Source organism: Pipistrellus hanaki, assembly GCF_964339955.1.
Source record: "Pipistrellus hanaki genome assembly, chromosome: 14".
Classification (NCBI taxonomy): domain Eukaryota; kingdom Metazoa; phylum Chordata; class Mammalia; order Chiroptera; family Vespertilionidae; genus Pipistrellus; species Pipistrellus hanaki.
The window spans coordinates 1,734,598-1,751,850 of NC_140516.1; the positions used below are offsets into that span (position 1 = coordinate 1,734,598).

Below are 17,253 nucleotides of genomic sequence, written 5' to 3' on the forward strand. Positions count from 1 at the left end.
GGAACCACAGAGATTTGCAGTTTGAGATTATTTTTACAAAGCATATACATATATGTTTTAAAATATATATATACATACATTAAAACATATTTTCATTGACTTTAGAGAGAAGGGAGAGGGAGAGAAAGATAGAAACATCAATGAGGAGACAGAATCATTGATCGGCCGCCTCCTGCACACCCCCCCTACTGGGGACCAAAACCACGGAACCCAGGAAGGTACCCTTGTCTGGAATCAAACCTAGGACCCTTCAATCCGACGCTCTGTCCACTTAGCCAAACCAGCCAGGGCAAAAGCAGAGATTTGAGGACAGTCAACCCCTGTGGTGTTGTGCTGGACACGCTAGAATATCAGGAGTTAGGACAGAGAGAGCAGGAAGAGGCTGCTGCACTGGGTGATAGCATTAGCCTAATGTCAGGAATTAGGGTTGAGTGTGTGGGGAATGAGGGAAGAAGCTGCATACAGATCTGGGGGGAAGATAAAAAAAGGAAGAGGAGGGATAGTGATGTTTATTCATAATAAAAATAAGGCTGATATTGAGTGTTCACTCTATGCCAATAATTGTTCTAGGCCAGTGGTCGGCAAACTTGTTAGTCAACAGAGCCAAATATCAACAACACGACGATTGAAATTTCTTTTGAGAACCAAATTTTTTAACCTTAAAACTTCTTTTAATGCCATTTCTTCAAAATAGACTCACCTAGACTGTGGTTATTTGTGGAAGAGCCACACTCACGGGGCCAAAGAGGCGCATGTGGCTCGCGAGCCGCAGTTTCTAGGCTTTATGCATATATACTAACTTTTTTTTTTTTAAATATATTTTATTGATTTTTTACAGAGAGGAAGGGAGAGAGATAGAGAGTTAGAAACGTCGATGAGAGAGAACCATCGACCAGCTGCCTCTTGCACATCCCCGTTAGGGATGTGCCCGCAATCAATGTACATGCCCCCGACCGAAATCGAACCTGGGACCTTTCAATATATTTTATTGATTTTTTACAGAGAGGGAGAGAGAGATAGAGAGCTAGAAACGTTAATGAGAGCAAAACATCGACCAGTTGCCTCTTGCACACCCCCTACCGGGGATGTGCCTGCAACCAATGTACATGCCCTTGACCGGAATCGAACCCGGGACCTTGCAGTCTGCAGACCGACGCTCCACCACTGAGCCAAACCGGCTTCGGCCATATATACTAACTTTTTAAAAAATTAATCTTATTGTTGGAATTATTACAGATATCCCTTTTCCTCTATTGATTCCCCTTCTTCCTCTCCCCTATATTAACTCTTTTAACATATATTGTTCATAACATATATAACATACAAGGGACATTTAAAAATCATTCTTAAAGTTTAGACATATATTTTATACATACTAATATACATTTTAAATTATGTAATTTAACATATAACAAGTATATTATTATTTTTATGATAACAACCTTGGGTAAGTAGATACAATTATTAACCCCCCATCTGAAGAACTTGTAGCAAATAAAAAGCGAGGATCCACACTCCAGTCGCTCTGGCTCCAGAATCTGCACTCCTAACTTTTCCTAGACTGTACTGCTTCTGGTACACAGAATTTGACAGACGAAGTGTTTTATGGAGGAAGATCATACAACAGTATTTCCTTTAAGCCAATCTAAATGCTTTAAATAAAATATTTTATTTTTATTCGTGTGGCTGAAACCGGTTTGGCTCAGTGGATAGAGCATCGGCCTGTGGATTGAAAGGTCCCGGGTTCGATTCCGAACAAGACATGTACCTTGGTTGCAGGCACATCCCCAGTAGGGGGTGTGCAGGAGACAGCTGATCGATGTTTCTCTCTCATCGATGTTTCAAACTTTCTATCCCTCTCCTTTCCTCTCTGTAAAAAAAAAAAAAAAAAAAAAAAAAAAAAAATCAATAAAATATATATATTTTTAAAAAGTGTGATATTTCAGAAAAACTTACTTAGCTGATGAAACAATGAGTTGTGAATCTTTATATGCTATCAAGTAGCCTTGATTGTCTGGATTATGCACTGTTACCTAAAAGAAAAAATTTGAAATGATGTGTCAATCCATAACTTCAGTCATTCATATATAACACACTTATAACTAATGCTGTAAAAGACAAAGATGAGAAAATTCAGCCCTTGTCATGTAAGTAAATAACCCACATGTTCCTGTTTTAAAACAATAAAGCTATCACTTTATTACAAAGTTAAAACATTACTGTTACAATTGCTTGCTCATAATGTATTCTGTGCTCTACATTCACTGTAATGAATTACCAATGAAATGTCAGAAAAGAACAGTCTCTAACTTATACACAAACTAATCAAGTTCTTAAATGGATTCATTTAGAATTTTAAAAAAATATACAGGAGTGGACAAAAGTAGAATTATAGTTGTGAGTATACAAAATAGTTTATTCCTGTATTATTATTAGTTGCATTATTTCCATACAAACAACTGTAAACCTAGTTTTGCCCACATCTGTATATCTCTGTTTATCAAATATACTCTAGAACAGAGTACTTCAATTTTGCCAAAAATTTTTTTTTAAAAGATTTTACTTATTGATGAGAGGAACAATGATTTGTTATTCCACTTATTTATGCATTCATTGGCCAATTCTTGTATGTGCCCTGACCAGAGATCAAATCCAAAACCTTGGTGTATCAGGATGGTGCCCTAACAACTGAACTATCTGGTCAGGGCCAAAAAATTTTAACTACATTAGATTATTTCCCCACAGATGGTTCAAAAGGCACCTGGCTACTCCAATCTAATCAATACACAATCTATGCATACTGCATTTCACTGGCAGCGTAATTTCTCTGAACTGGGTTAAGTTATTCATTAAAGGCCAAGAACAAATATACTTATTATGGCACTCAGTTCAATAATACCATTCTTCAACACCAAATATTAAGAAAATTCTTATTAATTAAAAAAAACAAATGAACACCTGACTGCTTTTTACTATCATTTCTCCTAAACAAGTTAACATAAAGGGTGTCCCAAAACAATGTGTACACACTTTAATAGCTGATAGTTCTATTTTGAAAATGAAATGTATTTTAACAAACACTGCCTTTATAATTATTCAAAGTGTGTGAATACAGTTTTTTGGACACCCTATATAAGTAGAATTCCACATTAAGGAATATTAACATTCGGCAATATAAACAAAACTGACATGCAAGGCTTTGTATGGAGCAGCAATATACATATTTTTAAAAAACTAAACTGCTCATTTAACTTATTAACAATGGCTTCTCAAAGAATGCATCACAATTACAATCTGGACTTCTGTTAAAAAGTGAAACTCCAGAGATACATAACACGTATTTGGCAGTCTCACACAGTCACAATTAAGATTAAACAATTTTCTCCAAACAGTTGTCTATACTTACACTTTCTAGAACTCGTAAACATCTCTCTGCTCCCCATAATGAGGCTACTAGTTTCTCTTCATCCTCATCTCTACTGAGATGATCCACACATTCTTTCACTAGAAGAGAAGAAATGGATGTGTACCAGTTAGCACGTCTCAGCACCTTCACGGACATTGAAAGCCAATGCACACATGCTGGGAAATGCTGGAGCCTCTCGGACATGAATTATTCTAAGTTTTATACTATGAGATGTTGAAATGTATGAGACTCTAATTTATTGTAATTATTTTCTTTCCATTACTTTCAAAGCATTAATGGCATTTCCTGTGAAAGAGATTTGCAAAATCTTTTCAAGTGATGAAATTACTTTTGGAATATGTAAATAAAATATATTTTTCATCCTTTTAAATCTATGAAAATGCTATGAATATATTGATCATACCTTTATCTACAATATGATCCAGACCACCCAAAAGCCGGAGTTCTTCTTTAAACCAGTCTCCTGCGCGTTTGGAAGTAAGGGATAGTAGCGTCTCCATAGCTAAATGCCCAGTCTAAAAATCAGAAGGACCATTAATGAATCTTTACTTTTAACAAAGATTCTGCGGCAACAATTCCAGAGGTTTTCTTTAGAAAAGTTCACTACATGCCCATAAAGTTCACTGTATTTTTTCTTTTTTCAGAAACTTTTATTGATCTGAGAGAGAAAGGGAGGAGAGAAATATCCATTGGCCATCTCCCACATGCACCAGACCAGGGACCACACCACAACCTGGCCATGTGCTCTGACAGGAAATGGAACCAGGGCCCTTTCAATGTGTGGACGATACTCGACCACTGAACCAGACTGGCCAGGGCCGTGGTGTTATTTATAATGCAGCAAGTGCTTTTATAAGTAAAGCTGGAGTGATTTAAATTTTTATGTGAATAGTCATAAGCTGAAGAAATGGTTTTAACCAATGGTTTGCTTTCATGGAAGATGAATCTCATTTATCAGTTGAATAAAGTAGATACTGGTGGCCAAAACCGGTTTGGCTCAGTGGATAGAGCGTTGGTCTGCAGAGTGAAAGGTCCCAGGTTAGATTCTGGTCAAGGGCATGTACATAAGTTGTGGGCACATCCCGGTGGGGAGTGTGCAGGAGGCTGCTGGTGGATGTATCTCTCTCATCGATTTTTCATTTTTTTAAATATATTTTTCTTTTTCTAATATATTTTATTGATTTTTTACATAGAAGAAGGGAGAGAGATAGAGTTAGAAACATCAAAGAGGATATACAATACATCGATCAGCTGCCTCCTGCACCCCCTCCCCCCACTGGGGGTGTGCCCACAACCAAGGTACATGCCCTTGACTGGAATCGAACATGGGACCTTCCAGTCTGCAGGCCGACGCTCTATCTACTGAGCCAAACCGGTTTCGGCTCATCGATGTTTCTAACTCTTTATCCCTCTCCCTTCCTCTCTGTAAAAAAATCAATAAAATATATTTAAAAAAAGAAATAGATACTGATAGTATTTCCAAGGTACAGATGCTTAAGAGTGGGAGTTTGAATTAAAGGGTGCCTGTACTTTAACTGCAAATCAATATATACCAGATTAATTTACCACGGAGGCTAAAACAAGCAACACTCTAAGTGTGGCTGTGTCGGTTGTTCTGAATTCTCAAAATCTTATCACTTTAAATTTTTATCCTGAGGGTAAAAAATTGTATCTTATTGCTTTGGTTTGTATTGTTCTAATTACAGTAAACTTCAGCATCTTTTCACATACTGTTTCTCCTGCAATTCTTTTTTCCTTATTTACCTGCTAGGTTGCTTATCCTTTGCTTATTGTTATAAATATTTTTTTATTAGATTTACCAGGCTTGAACTGTATACTGCAGGGTTAGCAGCTTGGATACACATTGTGTGGCCACCAAGACAAAACTACGAATAATTTCAGGACCACCACAAAAGGAAGCACAGAACAGTAAGCCATATTTATAACAAGAATGATGTTTTTCTTAATCTTTATTTGCCTTTAATTATTGTTTTTCGTTTCTACCATATTTTATTCTAAAAGCATATAGCTATCTCCCACCAAAGAGCAGTAGCAGTCTGAATCTTGTTGCAATAGGAACTTCAGCATAAGAAATGGTTTCATTAGCAAAGCTAAAAAGACCTGGTTTTCTTCCCAAACCTTCTTTCCTTTGTAATTTGCAAGTTTACATTAAGTCCTCCTGAACAATTTGGAAATGAATATAAATTGGGTATTTAAAAATGCAAAAAAACACATCTTACCATCAAATCTCAGTAGTACTGATTTAGAGCATTTTAGTCTAATCTCTAACAAAGCTGATGTTAAGGTGGAAATATAGAACTAAATTCAATGCTATAAAAACACATTCATTTCCCTCCATTCCCAGTCCCTGAAAGAATAATTTAATGCGATTGGTTCTGGTAATATTAAGCTCATAAGCCACATAGTGAACCTGAAGCCTAATGAGACTATTTAGGAAGAAAGGGGACAGTAATTTGATGTTAATATCACAAAAGCTGGTGAGTTTTTATGCTAAAAAGGGACTTTATCATTTACTTCTATTGGCATAAAAAGGATTGTGGCTATTTTAGGCTATTTCCAATATATTATATGCTAGCATTTTAACACAGCCTACACAATCCAAACATTTTACTTGAAAACGGAAATAGTCCTCAGAGTTAAAGCACAGCCAAATCATTAATCAGAATATTATATTCAGCTACTGTTAGCTCTGTTATTTAAATTATACCTAAAAACATTATAAAATTAATACTTTAAATTATTTTTCCAGGGCACATCAGGAATAGCAGTATATTTCGAGGAAGAAATTAAGAAATTAATAAAACAAACAAAAATTATGCACAGGGAGACAGTAAATGTACAAACAATATCTACTTAAGATTCAAGACAAACAGATATTAAGAGAGAAGCAAAGACATTCTAAAATTAGCAATTCTGTTCTGGTTTTAATCATGTGAGTAAACTAGTTGACACAATATAAGAAAATTATTATGCTGGTATTTACCACCCTAATAAATTCAACAAATCATGGAGGAAAATCAATAAACAAGTTTATCATGTCATTTAACATCAAATATCTGGAAAAAATATTGAACAATATGGGAGATAGAACAAACACATACATGTATGCAGCAAATAAAAATTTCAGGCTCAAATTTATTCTTTATTTGATTAAAAATTTGTATATATTATAAAAATATAAAAAAAAACAATAAAAATTACGAATACATTTTACAAGTAGTATAAAAATAGTTTGGTGAGGTAGAGGGATTTCTTATCCACAATCTGAGCATAAAACAATTCTTTGTCCAACTTTAATACATGAAAGTGCTCTTTAGTAGTACATGTCAATTTTATGTCCTGCCATTTAATGTTAACTTGCTTTTCCTATCAACCCCCACTTTATTCAAATTCCATACTCTACCTTCACAAAATAGAGCAATATCCCTAAGTCATAGCTAGCTCAACAATGTTTGAGGCAATTGCTGCAGTCTTCAGTTTACTAAGCAGTTGGGGGAAAAAACAATATTGTTTATATAGTTTTGATGTTGAAAATACCTAAAAGTCAAGTTACATATAAAGAAGTAATTTTATTGTTTCAAAATGACAAGTCGAATTATTTTCTACTAGCCTGATAATCTTAAGGAGGATTATTGAATATACAAGTAAAAGACAGATAAAAAACCCCACAAAAACTGGAATTAAGCAAAAGCAACAGTCATTTTAAACTTGGAAATATGTGTAGCAGTTAATGGGACACCCTAAAACTCTAGAATGATTGAACGCTCATTGGAAATGATCTGGTGCCGAAACCGGTTTGGCTCAACGGTAGAGCGCTGATCTGAGGTCTGAAAGGTCCCAGGTTCGATTCCGATCAGGGGCATGTACATTGGTTGGGGGCACATCCCCAGTAGGGGGCATGCAAGAGGCAGCTGGTTGGTTTCCCTCTCTCATCCAAGTTTCTAGCTCTCTATCTCTCTCCCTTCCTCTCTGTAACAAATCAATAAAAATATATTTAAAAAAGAAAAAAGAAAAGAAAATGATCTTGCGGCTCTAGCCGGTTTGGCTCAGTGGATAGAGTGTCAGCCTGTGGATCACAGGGTCCCAGGTTCAATTCCGGTCAAAGGCACATACCTTGGTTGCAAGCTCCTCCCCGGAACTGGCCCTGGTGAGGGCTCATGCAGGAGGCAACCAAGGAATGTGTTTTTCTTACACCGATGTTTCTCTTTCTGTCTTTCCCTCTCTCTTCCACTCTCCCTAAAAATCAATGAAAAAATATCCTTGGTGAGAATTAACAACAACAAAATAATAATTAAAAAAATAAAAACATTAAAAAAAAAAGGAAAGAAAATGACCTTGTAAAAATCTCTGAAAAGAAAATGACCTTGTAAATCTCTTTAAAAATATATATATATTTTATTGATTTTTTTAGAGAGAGGAAGAGAGTTAGAAACATCGATGAGAGACAATCAATCAACTATCTCTTGCACACATCCCACTGGGGATGTGCCCGCAAACCATGGTACATGCCCTTGACCAGAATCGAACCTGGGACCTTTCAATCCGCAGGCCGACGCTCTATCCACTGAGCCAAACTGGTTTCGGCAATCTCTGAATTCTTATTCCCAAAACCCACAGAGAATAAGTATTCAAATTCCTTATTCAAATTCCTAATAGCTTAAAAGTTATTTTTACATAAAAAAAATAAAAATAAAAATAAATCGAACCCAACTGGTGTGGCTCAGTGGTTGAGCATTGACCTATGAACCAGCAGGATAGGGTTCGATTCCAGGTCAGGACACATGTCTGGTTGCAGGCTCAATCCCCAGTGTGGGGCATATAGGAGGCAGCCGATTCATGATTCTCTCTCATCATGGATATTTCTCTCTCTCTCCCCGCTCCCTTCCTCTCTGAAATCAATAAAAATATATTTTTTTAAAAATTGAGAAAAGAATGTGCTGGGCAATGGGAGCGGACGGGGAGAGGTCAAGGGGGAAAAAAGGAGACGACATATGTAAAACTTTAAATAAAGAATTTAAAAAAAGAAAAGAATTAGGCAAAATGCAATAAAAATTTTACTGGCAAAAAAATATATAGATGGGCTAGTTTAGGAATTTCAGGCAGAGAACAGAACTATGCTCAGAACTAAACCTTCAGAAAATCTGCTGTATTATAAACCAAGAAGCTAAATGATTTGTCCAAAGTCACACACTTGCTGTGTCCAAAAACTTTCTGGAAGTAATTTTCTTTTTATAATGGAAAGAAGAAAGGAACCCACCGTTATATTTTCTAGATCAAGATGCTTGTTGTGTACAGTTTCACAGAGCCTGCGGATTTTTTCCTTGATTTTGTTCATGTCTTTTTCATTCAGTAGCTTAGCTGAAGAAGCATCTTGTTCCAGTTCTAAAAGTCGAATCATTAGGTCTAGACTAGCTCTATCAAGATCCATGTTCAAACGATCTCTACTCAATATGTACATGAGGGCAGCTGTACAAAGGGACAGATTCTTCAATGGACAAAAAGAAAAAAAAAGTAATCAATTGCTGGCAATTTCAGGAAATAAGATCATTTTGACATTTATTCACATGGTGGAACCCCCATCCATTAAAATATTCTATAGAAATGTGAATTAAATAAAGTACTGCTGCATCAAGTTGTGCTTTCTGAAGACCTCCCTACACGAATGCTCCAAAGCAAGAATATAAGTGAAAGTACATATTTCTTTAGCTATTCCATGTTTAATAAAAAGTTTACAGTACATTTTTCAGCTCACTTCACTATCATTCTTTATGATTAAATAAAGTCAAATTTCAAAAAACAGATTTCAATAAGTAAAATCAATAATCTGTGCCCAGATGCTCAGTGGGTGATCATCAACCCAGGAACCAAAGAGGTCACTGGTTAGATTCCGGTCAGGGAACATGCCAGGCATTTTGAGCTCAATCCTCAGTTGGAAGTCATCAATGTTTCTATCTACTTCTCACCCTTCCCCCCTCTCTCTAAAATTCTATAAAAACATTTTTTAAAGTGAATAATGTGTGTTTTAAAATCTGTATCAGAAATTTAGCTATGTTTTTCTGTAAAATAAATGCAACCGCATTTGTGTCAATATGTAAAACTAAAATGCCCTAATAAACACATTTAGACTCATTTCTTTGAAATAAACCAATTAGGTCTGGCTGAACCAAGTATTTAAAAATAAAATCATGTGTTCTCAAAATCATTCAAATCAGGTAGCTGGCACACTTCACTTATAATAGGTACTAAAACCTGTAAGTAATGAAAGGGATATAGTTTAGGTCAGCATTATTTCAATATATAAGATATATTGTATTACACTTATTTCAATGCATAAAAACACAATTAACTATGTAAACATTTAAACTTTAAATCCCCCAAAGCAAAGAGATTTCAGACTAAGTGACTAATTAAATCTTTACACAAAAAAATTAATTTTGGATATTAGGATGACACAGTATAGGTTTTGGGAGTCCAATGCCCTCAAGAACACAGAAATCAATGCTTTGGTCCTCCTATCTATCTATCTATCTATCTACCTACCTACCTACCTAAACCTTAATATGCAAATAGAATGGTGAACTGGTCGCTATGATGTGTACTGACCACCAGAGGGCGTGCACAGAGCATGACGGGCATTGGCCACTGAGGGATGGTGGAGCAGGTGAGCGGAGGCGCCAGACCAAAGCAGGATGCCAGTCGCTGTCATTAAGGAGATCCTCTGGTGGTTACTGAAAATTCTTTGCTCCTGCCTGGCCCTTGCACCCACTGCCAACACTGATCTCGCTAGCACTGGCTGCCAACCTCAATTGTGGTGGCTGTCAGCCCCGATCGCCTCTGAGGGCTTCTCCATCTCCCCCTGTTCCTGAGGGGCAATTGGGGCAGCAGCTGCCATTGGCACCTGCCCCAATTGGTCTGTGCTGTCAGTGGATAGGAGTAGGACTGGCACCATCAGCGTGTGGGAGCAGTGGTGGCAGGAGTGGGGCTGTTGGCCGATAGGGCACTAGAGGCCAGGCAGGGGTGTGGAGGATGGGCAGAGACGGTTCCTTTCAAGGTGCACAAATTTGTGCGCTGGGCCCCTAATAACTGTGTAACAAAACAAATTAACAGGTCTTTTCTCTTCCCACTCATTCTTTATCTGTTACAACTTGGTAATGGAGTTATCCTCACAGAGGGATAAGTACAATGCTTTCAGTTTCAGAAGACTCAGAGTGTCTCCCTTATTTTGCATTTGAAACGTAATTTCCCTGAACAAAAATATATAATAAAGTTATCTCAAAAATACCACTATTAATAATAATTAGCAATGATTATTTTTTAACTTAAGAAATGTTAAACCTAACTTTATCACATATTTTTAAGAGGAAATGTCAAAGTCAAAATGAAAATGAGGAATTCTTTTTCACAATGAGCTATGTCCCAATTCAACATATAGACAAAATGCTTTTTTAAAAAGTTCAAAACCGCCGAAACCGGTTTGGCTCAATGGATAGAGTGTCGGCTTGGGGACTGAAGGGACCCGGGCTCAATTCCGGTCAAGGGCATATACCTTGGTTGCGGGCATATCCCCAGTAGGGGGTGTGCAAGAGGCAGCTGATCGATGACTGACTCTCATCGATGTTTCTAACTCTCTATCTCTCTCCCTTCCTCTCTGTACAAAATCAATAAAATATATTAAAAAAAAAAAAAAAAAAAAGTTGTGAAGCTAATATTTAAAAAAAAAAAAAAAGTTCAAAACCTTTTTTGTCATGCTACTGATATCAAAGATTAGTAAAATATTTTTTTCTAGCACTTTCTGGTTAGAAGAAATCAATGCTTACAGAATTAAATACATTGGAACTTTGTTTTCAAACTTAATTCATTCCGGAAGGCTATTTGAAAAGCGATTTGTTTGAAAAATGAATCTTTTTTTTTCATTAGAAACAAATGATTCCCTGCTTTAACCTTTCTTATATACAGTGATGTCTAATGTACTGTTTAATTTATAAATAATAATATATATATTTTTTAATCCTCACATCCGAGGATATCTTTTCATTGATTTTTAGAGAGAGTGGAAGAGAGAGGGAAAGACAGAAAGAAATATCAGTGTGAGAGAAGAACAACAATTGGTTGCTTCCTGCATAAGCCCCAGCAGTACTTGCCCTTGACCGGAATCGAACCTGGGATCCTTGTCTTCAGGCCGATGCTTTATCCATTAAGCAAAACCGGCTTGGGCAACACTTCTTTTTTTAAATTTATTGAACCACCTTAAACGAATCACTTTTAGCATTCGGTCTGCATGAATCTTTGCTTGTTTATATACTACTGCCAGAACGACTATTGCTGGCTAACTGCTTTTCATTTTGCCAAACCAACAAGTTTTTCTACTTCTTCAATTGTCTGTGATCATTGTTTCTATCACACCCTTAGCAATATTAGGAATTTTGATGGCCTTTGTTTTAAAATTGTGCTAATCATTGGTTTGATTTTGCCAGCAACAAAAGCATTCTCTCCTTTGTTGCCTAAGACAGTGTTTTTCAACCTTTTTTGGGCAAAGGCACACTTGTTTCATGAAAAAAATCACGAGGCACACCACCATTAGAAAATGTTAAAAAATTTAACTCTGTGCCTATATTGACTATATATAAAGTAATTCTCTTGAATAGGAATCAAATAAACACAAAGAAAGTATTTTATAATTACTTTATTATGAAATATTAAGTAAACAAAATAGTGAAAAATTATAAAATTCTTGTCTTGTCTGCACCTACGGCACACCAGGCAACATCTCGCGGCACACTAGTGTGCCGCGGAACAGCGGTTGAAAAACGCTGGCCTAAGAGACACTTTTTGTCATTCCGTGGCGGCAGCCTGAAAGGGTTGTCAGGTCGAAAACCAAAGTTTGGTTGACAGCTGAGACATTTTTTCTGTGAACAACTTGGCAGAGAACTGAATTGTTTGAGATGGGGTATCCAGTATGCTATGATAATGTTTTATTTTTGTTAATCTTCACCAGAGGATATTTCCCCCCCATTAATTCTTGGGGGGGGGGGGGAGGGAGAGAAGGAGAAAGGGAGAGAGAGACATCAATGTGAAAGAGACATCCATTGGTAGCCTCCCACAGGCATCTGGGTCTCAGGATCTGGCCTGCAACCAAGGTACATGCCCCTGACCAGAACACAGTCTGCGACCCTCCAGTGTTGGTAGACCAATGCTCTAACCACTGAGCAAAACCAGGCGAGGGCCTGAATAAGTGTAAACAGTATAAACTGAACAGAGGAAAAAATGTCCTGAGAAAATAATCTTAAATGATTAAGCAAAAACTTCTAGCATGAAACTCTATATTTAGCAAATAAAACTCAACCCATTTAGGAAACATTTATATCTGAATATACATAAATATATTTGTCAATAACTAAACAGACTAGAATTTTTAAATAATGCTTCTCAAACCCAGAAACTTAAAAATACCTGATGGTGCTGGGAATCATCCAAGGTTTTAAAGACCATTGCTACCATTCCATGTGCTCTCAGGTGCATTCGAAAACTGGGCATGGCACATTTAGTAGCCAAGCTAATAACACTAGAAGAAAATAGACTAGTTAGGGAGACTAAAAATAGCTAGTGCATTACTATTTTGTTTGCACAGTACCAAAACAAGGGCATGGGGTGAGATGTCAAAGCGTACAGATCACAATATAAAAAGCATGGGCAAACCAAATTATTAAAGATTTACTAATAAATATGTGATTAGGTATGTTATATTAAACTATATAACAAATGATCATCCTTAATTTACTTCTTACAGTACTTACTACCATGAAAAACAAAAAGTTTTAGCTACTTTTGATAATGCCTCTAATACATGAGTTTTATATTTGATTGAATATATTCTCATTGACTGGATAATTCAATCAAATCAAAATATTCAATCCTATATAATAAAAGCATAGTATGCAAATTGTCCCCTCAGCTGGGAGGTATCTGGGAGTTGGACCAGGAGGCAGGGCCGGCCAGAAGAAGGGAGTAACTGGCCAGCAGCCAGCAGCTGCTAGGTACCCTACCAGTCTATCCAAATAAAAGGTGGGCCTCTAGTCTATACAAATAAAAGGGTAATATGCTAACTAGACTGGATAGACCAGACGTCTTCCAAACATCATTTCAAAGATCCTTCCTGACAAAGCTGGGTCCTGGGTGAAGCGGCCCGGGGTCCTGGGTGCCTGTGGCTGGCCCCGGTGAAGCCACCTGGAGGTCCCGATGCCGCGGGCGTCAGGAGAGGGAGCTGCACAGTCTCGCCCCTTCACAGAGTCAGTAGCATGGGCCCGGTCCTGGCACCATGCCTCCGCAGAGGTGTGTGTGTGTGTGTGTGGGGGGGGGGTTTAGAGAGGAGGGGGGTCTGGAGGGAAGGGTGTGTGACCGTGGTTCCTCAACCTCCCACAGCCCCTCCCCCAACCAGCCTGGTCCCAGATCAGGCCCCCCCACCAGTGGGCGGGGTCAGTGCTAAGCAGCAGCGAGCCCAGTTTCTGGTTGAGCCACACACCCTCGCATCCCCGCACCTCAACCAGAAGCCGGGCTCATGGCTGGTGAGCACAGCAGAGGTGATGTGAGCCTCTCCTGCCTCTGAGGCAGGTGGGCAGTAAGAAGCAAGGGGTCCTGGACTGCGAAAGCCCCGGACTGTGAGAGGGATGTTGGAGTTCCAGCTTAGATCCAAACCCTGGGAAGTCTTGAACTGTGAGAGGACAAAGGCCAGGCTGAGCCCTGTGCACTGGGCCTCTAGTATATACATATATACACACATATACATACATACATACACACACACACACACACACACACACACACACATATATATAAAAGCCTAAGTGACCACTCAAGTCGCTATGACATGCACTGACCACCAGGGGACAGATGCCTAATGCAGGAGCTGTTCCCTGGTGGTCAGTGCACTCCCACAGTGGGAGTGCCACTCAGCTGACTGACGGGTGCCAGACACTGGGCTCACGGCTGGCAAGGGCAGCTGCAGTGGCACGAGCCTCTCCCGCCTCCACAGCAATGCTACCGAGCGGTGGCAGGTGCAGTGGGAATGGTGTGGCACCTGGCCCAGGCTCGGTCCTGCCATTTCTTGCACTACTACATCGCCCGAGGGGTCCTGGATTACGAGAGGATACAGGCCAGGTTGAGGGACCCCAACAGTGCATGAATCCGTGCACTGGGCCTCTAGTATAGTATGCAGACTATCCAAATTAAAAGATGCTTGAATTTATAAATTTACTACTTGCATATTTAAAACATTGGGCTGTAAAAGAACGTAGGGCTTCTTTAGCATAACACTTTCAAGAATCTGGAAATTGAAGCCTAGATTATGCTAAAAATATATAAACATCCAACTTTCCTTCCTCCATAGAATAAAATCCCTTATAAGAAACCAATCACATTTTAACATTATTATCACTGACTATAAACTATATCCATGATAACAAGATCACAAATGTTTAGCTCCACCCACTTGAAAAACTTTAATGAGCTATATAGCATGTATACAATTTTCAAAAGTAAAAGAAAGAGCTTACCTAAGGCAACGTGTGTTTAGAGGCTGAGTGCTCTTTAAGCCACTTAACAAATATTCTATGTCATCAGTGAACTCTTGATTTTCACCAAATTCCACCACATCATTGAAGTGCTTCACGTGCTGAACAACTGTATATAACTGCCAAGAAAATAAGTCCAACTCTTTTGTAACTATGAATTGGTATATTTAGTTAAATGTAAAGGCTTGCTGCACTATATTTATTACATGGCCACTGACAGTTGCTTTTAAAACACTGGTAGTACTAGGACAAGGTAAGTTCATGACTCAGCAGTATCAGTGTACTGTATTTGTTCAAGACACTACATTGCTAAATGTTAGACACAAAAACCTATCCATACATAGGAAAATGACAGGACTGCTTACTTCTTTGTCTTCTTTTCTGCATTTTAGTGCGGTAACTATATCTTGGTAGGGCTGAGTAGGTATTGTCACAGTTTTTATCACTTTGGGTGGTGGTGCAGGAGCCTTAAAAACTCCATCATCTTTTTGATTTGGTTCCTTTGAAGACAGCCTCACCTATTAAAAAGGGTATTAGTTAGTTACTCTAAAAAATATCCTATCTAATAAAAGAGTAATATGCAAATTAACCATCACTCCACTACACCCATAAGCCATGCCCTCCAACCACACCCACCACCAATAAGGAGAGAATATGCAAATAAACACAACCAAGATGGCTACAGCCATAGATAGCTGGAGGGAGGCATGGGTTTCCCAGACAATGGAGGAAGCCATGCTTTCCACCTGCCAACCTAGGCCTCCACTCAAGGCTACAAAGTTTCAATTATACAAGATAAATAAACCCCAGATACCAGGGCCTCGCTTGGGTGGCCAGGGGGCGAGGCCGGCCTGCAAACCACCACAGGCCCCTTGCCCAGGCTGACCCCTGCTCCAAGGGAACCACCACACTGATCCGGGACATCTCCAGGGCAAACCAGCTGGCCCCCATCTGTGCACCAGGCCTCTATCCTATCTAATAAAAGAGTAAGCTGCAGATTGACCATCACTTCAACACACAATAGCTGCCCCCACGTGGTCAAAGATCCTGACCTATGTGGAAACAAAATGGGCACCAGGCCAGCCTAGGAGGGAAGTTGGGGGTGACTGTGCATGCAGGGAAGGGCAGTTTGGGGGGGCGGGCACAGGCCTGCAGAGGAGAGCAGTTGGGGGAGACCAGGCCTGCAGGGGGAGGGTAGATAGGGGTGACCAGACCTGCAGGGGATGGCAATTAGGGACAAACAGGCTGGAAGGGGAGCAGTTAGGCAGCACCCAGGCTGGCAGGGGAGAGTGGTTAGGGGGTTAGGGGCAATCAGGAAGGCAGGCAGGAAAGTACTTAGGAGCCAGCAGTCCTGGATTATGAGAGGGATGTCCAATTGCCCATTTAGGCCCGATTCCACAGTCGGACATCTCTTGAGGGATCCTTGATTGGAGAGGGTGCAGGCTGGGCTGAGGGACCCCTCACCCCCTGCACAAATTTCGTCTACCGGGCCTTTAGTATATACACACACATAAAAATAGTAAAATGTCCTCTATCTAGCAAATGTAGCTTATGAAAAAAAGATGGGAAGGGGCCTCTGAAAGGTCATAAGGGACATTTAAAAATTCCATTTACTACAAGGTAAAATTAATAATGTGTTTTACTTACAAAAGAACCACTCAGGAATTCCCACTGTTCTTTCTTAAACTGAGATTTCACACAATTTTTTTTATTTTATTTTATATTTATTGATTTTTACAGAGAGGAAGGAAGAGGGAAAGAGTTAGAAACGTCGATGAGAAACATCGACCAGGTGCCTCTTGCACACCCCCCACCAGGGATGTGCCCGCAGCCAAGGTACATGACCTTGACAGGAATCGAACCCGGGACCATTCAGTCCGCAGGCTGACGCTCTATCCACTGAGCCAAACCGGTTTTGGCAAGATTTCACACAATTTGCTATTTTGTTTTTAGGACTATTAGAAAGAATAAAGAACCACAATTCTATATATAAGCAGTATTGATAAGAAGCTAGGGATGAGATAGAAAAACTACAACCGATAGACAAAAGAATTTTTAAGTACAGAAAACTGTACTTCAAGGTAGAAATAAATAGCCAAAGTAAGGGCATAGCATATAATTACTAATATGTACAATGATGATATTATGCTACTAAAAGAAGTTTAAGGTATTCAACTTAAGAAGAGAATTATACATTATATTTTAAAAAGATCTAACTTTTGTTGTTAAAAACTCACT

The 17,253-nt window shown here is 38.8% G+C and overlaps 1 protein-coding gene across 4 annotated transcripts in view; it reads right to left on the reverse strand.

Moving 5' to 3' along the window:
* The window catches only part of WAPL (WAPL cohesin release factor), a 92,340-nt gene that overhangs the window by 15,292 nt on the left and 59,795 nt on the right, over positions 1-17,253 (reverse strand). For all 4 annotated transcript variants that reach the window (XM_084904134.1, XM_084904133.1, XM_084904136.1 and 1 more), the window contains 7 exons: positions 15,381-15,533; positions 14,998-15,134; positions 12,899-13,010; positions 8,706-8,933; positions 3,831-3,942; positions 3,407-3,504; positions 1,957-2,033 (listed from right to left, as the gene is read on the reverse strand). In XM_084904134.1, coding sequence (XP_084760260.1) covers positions 1,957-2,033; positions 3,407-3,504; positions 3,831-3,942; positions 8,706-8,933; positions 12,899-13,010; positions 14,998-15,134; positions 15,381-15,533 — 917 coding nt within the window. The remainder of the gene's footprint in view (positions 1-1,956; positions 2,034-3,406; positions 3,505-3,830; positions 3,943-8,705; positions 8,934-12,898; positions 13,011-14,997; positions 15,135-15,380; positions 15,534-17,253) is intronic.